The 10,502-nt window shown below is 40.8% G+C and overlaps 1 protein-coding gene across 1 annotated transcript in view; it reads left to right on the forward strand.

Moving 5' to 3' along the window:
* LOC105394151 overlaps positions 1-9,929 on the forward strand; it is a 67,750-nt gene extending 57,821 nt beyond the window's left edge. Inside the window, exons 4-6 of the mRNA XM_011565991.3 lie at positions 220-449; positions 7,038-7,829; positions 7,947-9,929. Coding sequence (XP_011564293.3) covers positions 220-449; positions 7,038-7,829; positions 7,947-8,585 — 1,661 coding nt within the window. The 3' untranslated portion in view covers positions 8,586-9,929. The remainder of the gene's footprint in view (positions 1-219; positions 450-7,037; positions 7,830-7,946) is intronic.
* Positions 9,930-10,502: the final 573 nt, after the last annotated feature.

Here is a 10,502-nt window from a genome sequence, read left to right on the forward strand (position 1 = left end):
GAGTCGACTTTTAAAAAATGGCTGATAATGATTGAATACCATGCATGTATAGATTGCACCCAGTGACGTGCCTTGGGAGAGGCCTACGTTCAGCAGTCTGTGGACTGCTATAGTTTGATCATGTAGATCACTTAAAAGCCATTAAAGTTATCTAAAGAAAACTATACACCAACCCTACAACAAACCTCAACAGCCCCACTAACTAGCACCCCTCCACAGGTTCAGTAGTAATCAACAACTGGAAACCTTTACCCTTCGAGCGCATCTCCGACGGCCCACTAGCCACGGTCGGGGAGGTTCTCGGCGAGCTCACGACGGTGGCCACATTGAGGATCCAGCTGCTGAGACCGCGGGCCACGCCGCTGCAGGACATCAAGGATAAGCTGCTCCGGCTGTTGCTGGTGCAGAGTAGGCCGCTGCTGATGTCTACTGGCTGCCCGCTCGATGAGGTCAGTTGATGAATAGAATAGATTGTGATTTTGTTAATTTAGATTGCGGGGAATCAGAGACTGATAAAAGTCTGTTATGTGTTGTGTCTGGTATACAAATGGGCCGCCAGGAGGTGGGCTGTTTGCATACATATTAATCTTAATGGTTAAAATATGCTAGTAAAATGTATTAGTAAACTAACCTCTTAATAAATTAGTAAACTATGTTTTGAGAAATAAAAAGTAACGTTTAACAATATTGTATAACCTGCCATTAACGACTGCCTACCGAATCTAAGCCTACATACAACATAAATTCACCTATAAAATAACTCCGTCAAAAAAAGATAAATTAAACCCACATTAAAATATCTCAAACTCCGACACCCCGGCAAACATATTGTAAACAAACCGTGATTTCTTCCACGCGACTGGCTCGCTACCCTCGACCCTGCAGTTGTCAAGCGGATCGCTTTAGCCTCTCTTTCGAACCGCATTAGCCTCATCTTGACGACAGGGGGGTTATTCTATAATACGACGAACCAACGAGAATTGTCACTCAATCGGCACGCTTATTAAAACGAGGTAGGGTCGTGGTTAGCGCTGCAGATTTGAACTACGTCTGTATTTCGTTCCGATTGCGTGACAATATACAGGGTGTTCACGTCAGTCACGTGACCAACAAAGTTTCTATGGAAAATGTAATAATTTTTTTTTCGTGAATTTTCAAATTCTGATTTCAGTTTCGGGCTTAGATATAACATGCTGCACATGTAGGTTTCGGCTTAGTATACCCTTTTTGCAACACCCTGTATTGTATTGTTCGTTCGTTTGTCAATTTAAAGAGTAACCCCCCTAGGCATGGTTGGCTTGGCAAAACCGAGTCCATATTGTTGTGAGGGTGTGTATTTGTGTAAGGTACATACATAAATGTTCAATTCTCCTGACTCCTGCTTCTAGATAAATATTATTGCAATCTTTATAGAACTGTATAATAGTCGATACAATTCCACTACATAAACAACATCATTTACGAATTCATTGTTTTATGAAATCATTTTTTTTTTCTTGCTATAGTTTTAAGTAGCTCTTACCTGTGTAGAATTCTTTATAATTTTGCAATAATTACAATTATAGGTACTATTTAGCCGTAAATTTTTATGAACCTATTTGTGAGTGCTACAATCTTAACAATAATAAAAATCTCCACAATATCGCCCATTGAACCAAGTGCTTATTGTGGCTGTAAATCATTAGTGGAATCGCCCCGCAGTTTAAACCTTTACCCCTTATTATCGGGGTGTCTATTGTTCCTATATTTAAGCCTGTTCATTGAAATTAAGGTCTCTGAGGCTTACATTTGAAAATGCTATTCAAAATCTCGCCCACTGTTGTATTTATAAAACGTTATTGAAACTACAGGATGTTGCGAAAGTGGTATAGTAAACCTAAAGGGGTGACTCAGGGGGTCATCCTAAACGGCTTTTGTTCTACGACTTTTGGAAATTCATACAAATTTGTTTTGCTTTTCCTCACAAAAAAAGCTAGTAACTAATATTTTTTTTAATAGGTAATCAATTTTTTTCGAATTTCCTACAGCTGTAGAAAGCAAGTTGATAAAGTACTATACTTACCCAATTTTTTAACATCCTGTATAAATCATTGTTGAAACTATAGCGCCCGTCTACGGTTTTGGTTAAAACGAAACTCATTGTTTTAAAAGGATTTCGGGATATTAATTGGTAATTTATCTTTTATTGTTCGTATTTAAATTTAATGCCACTCAAATAAAGCGTATTGTTTGTTTCGGTCACTGAGGTTTTATGCGACTAAAATAATCTTTATCGGCATTGTTCTCTGCAATTATGAAATTAATGCCGGTTTATTTTTACTTCAGAGATACATCAAATAAAGAGTTTAAAATGTTATTTCAATTAAATAAAGCTTATTCTGAATCATAAACAAGGCCTAGTATTAGTATCGTAACTCGTAAGATAATGTATAACCAAAAACCGTCTCGTAGAATAATGGAAATTCTCCTATTCATGGTCCATCCATAGCTATGCAAGCCTACTGGACAAGTTACTACCACATTATATACTAAGTAAGTATCAACCTTAATTTTATTGATATAATAATAATAAAATATAGCTACCTAAATTTTATTGATTTAATAATAATGATGATGATCTATGAGTTCTATGACAGTGGCACAGTCTGGGATCACCCCCGCCCCCCCCCCCCGCCCCTGCAGCTCTCTGATTAATGGAGTGTAACTCAAATAGACTCAGCACTTGGCCCTTCGTTTTTGCTCTCTAAAACTCAGCTAATCAATTTAATGGTCAATTTGCCTGCAGGTTGGTGTAAGGGCGCGTCCACAATGTTAAAAGTATGGAACGGCTCTGTTTATTTTTCCGGAGACCCGATTGATTAATTAAATTGTAAATCATTTATTCATATTAATATTGAGTAGGTAATTAGGTATTTATTTTTCTGTATGATGCTGTTTGATTATGAATGTGTGTTTGTTGATTATATCCGTAACTGTACTGCTTAGCGTATTAGTGATGATTTCAATATTTCTTCCTGAAATATTAATAATTAATTGAAATGCTTTTCGACATTTCCTCCTACCCACATTTTACGCTGTTTATTTTTTCGAAGTACGTAAAGTGTTGCATTTTGAAGTTTTTTTTTTTCTCAACCTCTAGTGTCCCACTGCTGGGCAAAGGTCCCTCCTTGAACTTTCCACTTATCCCTTTCTTGGGCCTGCTCACACCATTCCGTGCTAAAATAGTCCAGGTCGTCCCGCCATCTCCTTCTTGGTCTGCCTCTGCGCCGGCGGCCGTTGTTGGGTATCCATTGGGTGGCCTTTTTTGCCCACCTCTCCGGCTGCATACGGCAGAATTTTGAAGATATAGTGATTAAATTTATATATGCTTATGTAAAACTAGCTTTTGCTTAAACCTTCCTATTAAATCACTCTATCCATTAAAGAAACCGTATCTTAATTTGTTGTAAAGTTTTAAAAATCTTAGCATACCTACATACCTAGATACAAACACATCCGAAAACAACTTTGTTTTATACTATGTATTGAATAATTATACACTAATTTCACAATAAAATAATTATTCATAAAATTTAATTTCCCTATTACCCAGTACATAACACTGTACGCATAAACCCCTACTCACAACTTCGCAGGTTACTCCTCTAAGTCTTCGCTAATAGGGATGATCACTGAATTAAAGAAGCATTTAATTTTGTTTTGATGTTTCATGTCTTTCGACAAAACATCTTACCGGTTTATGTTTTCTCGTTGTTTGCGCGCTTTGAGGGATTATTTAAATTCTCGTATTAACATTGTGATATAATTAGGTAAAGTAGGTAGGTACTTGGAGATAATAATATCTGGAGTAAGAAATGGTTTTAATGAATGAAAAGAATAATTATAAATTTAAAAATAAGTCAAGAATATTATATGGTGGTTTCTTCAGTGCAACAAAACAAATAAGTAAAGGGGCTGAAGCAAAACAATATTTGTAGTCTTTAAGATGCAGATGTTACAGTAGAAATAAAATGGTTTCGTGTCTGAATAGACGTATTTATCCATTAACAAGTGGTAGCCACAACAAAGCCCATATACTATAATCTTAAATAATTTCCTTATTCCCTACACGGCAAAATTTAAACGGAACCTACCTATATCAGTAACAAAATGATAGAATATGTAAGGGTAAGCGCACACCTGCTCGGATTTCCATACATAATAAATTTAATTGAATCTTCGTCTCATCCGACTAGCGCCTTATTATATTTTCTAAATAATCTTCGATGTGAGATGTGTAGGAAAGGGGTGCAGGCTTAATGAGCACTTTCAGTATACATGATGTGTAGGGCAAGGATTTGAAAATTGAACAGTGTGTTAAAGATTACTTTTTATTTGATTTGATAAAACAACTACAATTGGAAATATATTTTTTAGAAACAAACAACAAACAAACACTCACATCTTGTACTAAAGTAGGTACTCCCTTGCGGGGTAGGCAGAGGTGCATTGCTGCACCCACTTTTCGCCAGTGTTATATTTTTTTTATAATTAACCAAATGAAAAGACGCTCATACTCTGCTCTTTACCTACTCCTGGGGTAGGCAATAATAGTGCATTATTGGTACCTTCTTCTTGTCAATGAAAACCGTCAAAAAATACCAATAATATTATGAAAAATATATTTGCCGACCCAGTAAATCCTTTAATGCATCGTGCAATAAATGAACCGCACACAATCCAAAGTGCCTCATTCTACAGGATGTTCAAAGATTTACTAAAACCTCCTCAACACTTGCCCATTCCCTCCCCTCCCCTCCTATTCCCCCCATCTTACGAACTTCGTCTCGGAAGAGGGTTAAAACGAGTTCAGGATGTAGGCGCGCTTTTGATCTTATTAATACCATAAAATAATGCTTTAGCTATAATCTAATTAGACGCGAGGTTAGCAGAGCTCGGGAGGCTTTGGAGTGTTCCGGTTAATGGTAGCTGTCAATTTTTGAAAATGGAATTAAATAGAAGTACTGACTTTGTAAGATATAGCATGAATGTATAGATAAATATGAAATCACATTTCCAAATTAACTCATTGTAATTTGAATATTGATCCGTAATAAAACATAATTTAAAAATAATTTTCACATACTAATGGTACTTTACTACCCCTTTAAACATATCTGAAAACTGAAACAATTGTACTGACGATTTAACAACTAGTAACTTTTCCATTTGATCCGGGGCAATTCTCAACCGGGGCATTCCCACTTATCTCAACTCTCACTTCAAAGACAGCCGCTGGAAGTTGCAAATGACTCAAAGGAATCCGCGAGTCGCAGATAATCAAACACCTTTAGCGGGAAATTCGTGGGGTTGCCAGGGTTAAGGAAAATGGGAGATTTCATTATATTAAAGTTTTCATTATGGATTCACTGCATATATTTGCAGGTTTAATTTAGACGGTTGTGCTTTAAAGTTACTTAAAATATTATCGCTTAAGATTTAAGATTTTTGCCGGATTGATGTCAGGTGTTCGCTGTTCGATAGCAGAGACGTGTGGAATAAGCATGAAGAGGCCTTTGCCCACCAGGAAAAAAGAGGTCTTAAGTCTATATTCAACTATTTGGTAAAATAATGAAAGCTACTTATTGAATACTGTAACATTTCAAAATCAAAATAAATTACATTATGTTCAGTATTGATAGTAAAATGAAACAAACTGTAATAATTATCAATTTCAGCTGGCAACACAGATCATGGCTGAGCGGCAGATGAACTCAGGTTCAAGATATTACAATAATTTATTGCGCGCGAACTCAGCCGCGCCACTGAAAGTTTTGACGCCCGAGGAACACTTTCCGAAGGCTTTTTGCTATAAGGGATCAATGCGAGACGATAAATCTCCCAAAAATTATCCTCCGGGGCTCTTAATTAAAACGAGTAAGGCGAAGGCTTATCATAAAGTTTCTCTCTTAAGCTATAGACTGTCAAACGCCTCCACCCTTAAACATGTCAGCCTGTAAAATCTAACTCTAAAACTTCTTAAATTCTCCGTAAAAATTCAGTCGGGCTTAAATAATTCTATTCGGCGTTTACACAGCGAGTGACAGGGCAAAACGAAAATAATACTAAGTACGCAGATAAAACTAAGCCTATTGTTTTCTAAGATGTCTTAGTTGGAGTTTATCAGCTCGTTCGCAATCACACACCGTATTACGTGCTCACTCGGATTACACGTGACGAGATACCGCGGCGCCAGCTCTCGTAAATCTTCCGCAAAGCCACGCAGACAATATCTGGAAAAACAAATATGGCCTGATCTATTTAAAAATATAACATACAGAAACGGATTAATGCATCAGCCGCGCTGACAGGTTTACAATTCCGAGGAGGCTGCGCCCGCGCACTCCGCGACGTTTGGCGACAAGACAGCTAGTTTGACGTCGTAATCACTCGCATTGTTCCGAGTAATCTGCCAGATAAGAGCACAGATTTCTGTTGCACAACCAACAGTTGGCGCTGTTTAAAGGTGGAATTATAATCTGACAGGCTTCTGCTTTGATTGACTACGTGTTTTGCGATTAATGTCTTCGTCAAATATTTAGGTCGGATAAACAGAAGATCGGAGATTCCCGCGCGATAGCGTGTTGCGTTGTCCTGCGCTTGTTAGCTCAACTAGTTAGGAGACACATTGTAATGGAGCCACTTAATATTTGTAACTTTTTGTCGGCGCCTACCTCGCGCGCGGTGGGAGGATACTAATTGCTTAGACGCCCTTCCCCACATTGTCTTACAGCAAACTATGATTGAAGTTTCGGCGGCGGCTGCGGCGCGCACTAACAGCAGCGCAAACACGGGCCGCGGCCGGCGCATGACACACACATTAACAACCGGCCTAATATTTTCATAATCTAATGGCGTTGCTCTGTGAAACAATGCTCGCTGTTTGCTCATCCAATTATCTACCCTTTTACTGGTTAGACTGACCTCTTTAAAGGCTTTAACACCGCTCTAAAACGGTGTAACTGTGACTTGTGAGTAACGTTAGATGTGTGTTCCAGGTGACGCTGGCGCAGATCTGCCGCGGGCACGAGCGAGCGCCGGGGCCGGGGGGGCACGAGCCCGGCGAGGACATGCGGCGCCGGTTCGAGGCGTGGTGGAGCGCGCAGGTGTCCCCCCGCGCGCCCTTCAGCCCACGCCGCTACCCCTCGCCCGGGCCCAAGGCGCGCTCGCCGCCCGAGCACCTGCACCCCGCGCTGCAGACCGTGCAGGCGCAGTACCCCACGCAGAAGACGCGCATGCGCACGAGCTTCGACCCCGAGCTGGAGCTGCCCAAGCTGCAGCGGTGGTTCTCCGAGAACCAGCACCCGAGCCGCCAGCAGATCCAGCAGTACGTGCGCGAGCTCAACAACCTTGAGTCGCGCCGCGGCCGTAAACCCCTAGACGTCAACAACGTGGTCTATTGGTTCAAGAACGCGCGGGCTGCTCAAAAGCGCGCGGAACTGAGGAACATCGGGGGCCTGTCGTGCCACCTCGGCGTGAACGGGTTCACCAGCCGCAGCCACAGCCCCACCAACGGCTCCATGCTGGCCGGCAACGACAGCTACACATCCCAGGACCACAACTCCATGAAAAGCCCGATCAGTCCCGGACGGTATCCGATGTCCGTGATGTCTGAAGACAACTTGTCGAACGGAGGGTCGGACTTGGAGGACGACGGCGTGGAGGTGAGCCAGGACCTCGACAGATCTGACAGCCCGGAGGCGCCGCTCTCCCTGTGCACCACGAAGAAGAATAGCGATGACTCGGACGATAGGCAACGTGAGTCGCCGAAACCTCCGGATATAATTAAGGTGAGATCATAATCCTATACACCCTTGCCTTGACACACTCCTCATATTGTTCTACTTCTACAAAGGGCTAAACATGTTTGCTAACAGGTATTCAATGCTCGTTTCTGTTTGTCGCAGGTGCACGACATCAAGCAGGAGCCGCGGGACCTGAGCAAGCCGGAGGCGGTGACCCCCCCCTCCCCCGCCAAGACCAGCGAGAGCTCGCACAACAACAACAACCACGAGGAGGAGAACGGCGGCGACGAGCCGGCCGACGCGTCCGACGACGAGCCCGAGCGCCGCTACCCGCCCTCCCCGCACCTCGACCGCCTGCCCTTCCCCATGGTGCCCAACCACCCCATGTTCGGCCACGGCATCATGTACATGAGCCAGTACATGAGCGGCTTCCCGGGCGTGGGGCCGGTCCCGGGCGAGGCCGCCGGGCTCAACCTGGCGCTGGCCGGCGCGTCGGACGAGCGCCGCAAGCGCAACCGCACCTTCATCGACCCCGTCTCTGAAGTGCCGGTCCTCGAGCAGTGGTTCTCCATCAACACGCACCCCTCGCACAACCTCATCCTGAAGTACACGGAGGAGCTCAACCGCATGCCGTACCGACAGAAGTTTCCGCGCCTCGAGTCGAAGAATGTCCAGTTCTGGTTCAAGAACCGGCGCGCCAAGTGCAAGCGCCTGAAGATGTCGCTGTACGAGCCGGCCTCCCCCGGACACTACTCGCACCCCGCGCACGCTCATTCGCTCGCGGAACGCAAGATGGTCTGAAGCTCTCCCCTGATTGGACGGTACGCACCAGCGAAGACTGCGATTGGTTAGTGTATGGTGCCATGTTAGTATTACATTTGAACTCTAATGTAGGATATGAAGTCATTAAATCGAGTATTTATCTTTTACACGAGGCATTACTTGTGTTTAGACAGCTTGAAACGAAGGCGGTCTTTATGTATCTTGTCTTACATAAGAGCTTCGACGTTGTTAGAAGTAATTGTATTGTAAAGAACTATTACTCAAAGTAAATAGGTACATTTCAATTTAGTTTGTGTGTGAATCTCATCTTTAAGTGTACATTATTAATATACAAATACACACCTTACATCACTCAGTTTATTTATTTAAAAGATACATTAGCTGTACAGAATCTGTTATTTAATGTAGTTTTTTAATTATTTTAATTAGGTTTAGTCTTACGGAACGTTCCAATTAAGATTTGTTTTAATATTGTAAAATACCTATGTGAGATCGATACTCTTCAATGATAATACTTTATAATAAGTAATTATTATAATCTTACATAATTATAGTATAAATTATCAGTATAAAGTTATGAGTCACTATTAGAGATTAATAACATAATAATGCACATGTAGAACTTTCTAAATCTAGGGCTTGTTTCACCACTAGGAGTGTATGTTGTAAATTTTTGGTGGGACTTGCCTTTAAGTAGGTGTTGTCTGACCAAACGTCAATAGATCTCGATGGCTTCGTGGAATCCATCTCTGTATTTTTGCAGATATCGTCTAAGACCCGTTGATGGTTGGTCGGGTAATGTGTAATAATTATAAAATGTGTATAAATTAGTCTCCTGCTTAAGGCGATGTGATCTGTGCGTGCTCGCACTCTATTCATTCCATAAAGTTATTATTTAAAATTTTACGTTATCCAAAGATTGACTAGCTGTTGTTGTATGGTGTCTGAAGATAAGTGCTACGACTAAAATGATGCTCAGGAATATAATTAGTATGCTTAATACTAGAAAAATTACAGTATTCGCGCATTTATACTACGACGAGGCTGACTCATCACTATCGTTTCGTAAACTTTAGGACTGTTTTTTAGTTTATAGGCAACTTTTTATAGTTATAACTTATATTAAAACATCGTTTTGTTGTTTCCATGTTATGCTTGTTTTGTGACGCTGTGATGACATTCCCAAATATTGTAAATATTTTTTTTTATAATATTAATTGTTAAAATAGGCTTTTTAGTATTGTCACTAAGCTCACACGAACAATTTAGCATTTACTGTTTAGGTAATGAAGATATTGGCTAAATGTTTATTCACTTCAATTATATAAACGAAACATAAATCGAATATAATACAATATCAAAGTTTTGTTGTTTTATTTTACTGAGGTAAATTATATTTATTTAATACCTAATTCATTAATTGATTTGAAAATAAACGCAAGATAATAATTAACTAGTGTTGCCACGAATTGTGATTTGGCCGAATACCGAATACCGAATATTCGGCCGGCGCTCTCAGCCGAATACCGAATATGCGGCCACCGAATATTCGGCAGGTGATCCAGTATAATTCAATAAGTTGAAGATTTATTTAAAGAGTGATCTTCTTAAACTTACGGCAGATCCGTACAACTGGTGGTCAACTAAAAAAATACTAATACTGATAAAAAAAAACTGATGTTGTATTCAGGTTTTCGCAATTAATGATTGTTTGATAGTTAAATGTTTCGATTAAATAGTTTTTAATTCCCTTTTGTAAGATATTTGCAACTTTTTTAAGTATTCGGTACTCGGCCGAACACTACTTACTATTCGGCCGAATACCGAATACTGAAAAAACTGGCCGAATAGGCCGAATACCGAATAGTTGCCGAATATTCGTGGCATCTCTTTAACCAAAACTAGAGTTGACCAAATCTAAACGGGGACATATTT

This window comes from Plutella xylostella, chromosome 5 (assembly GCF_932276165.1).
Source record: "Plutella xylostella chromosome 5, ilPluXylo3.1, whole genome shotgun sequence".
NCBI classification, from domain to species: Eukaryota; Metazoa; Arthropoda; class Insecta; order Lepidoptera; family Plutellidae; genus Plutella; species Plutella xylostella.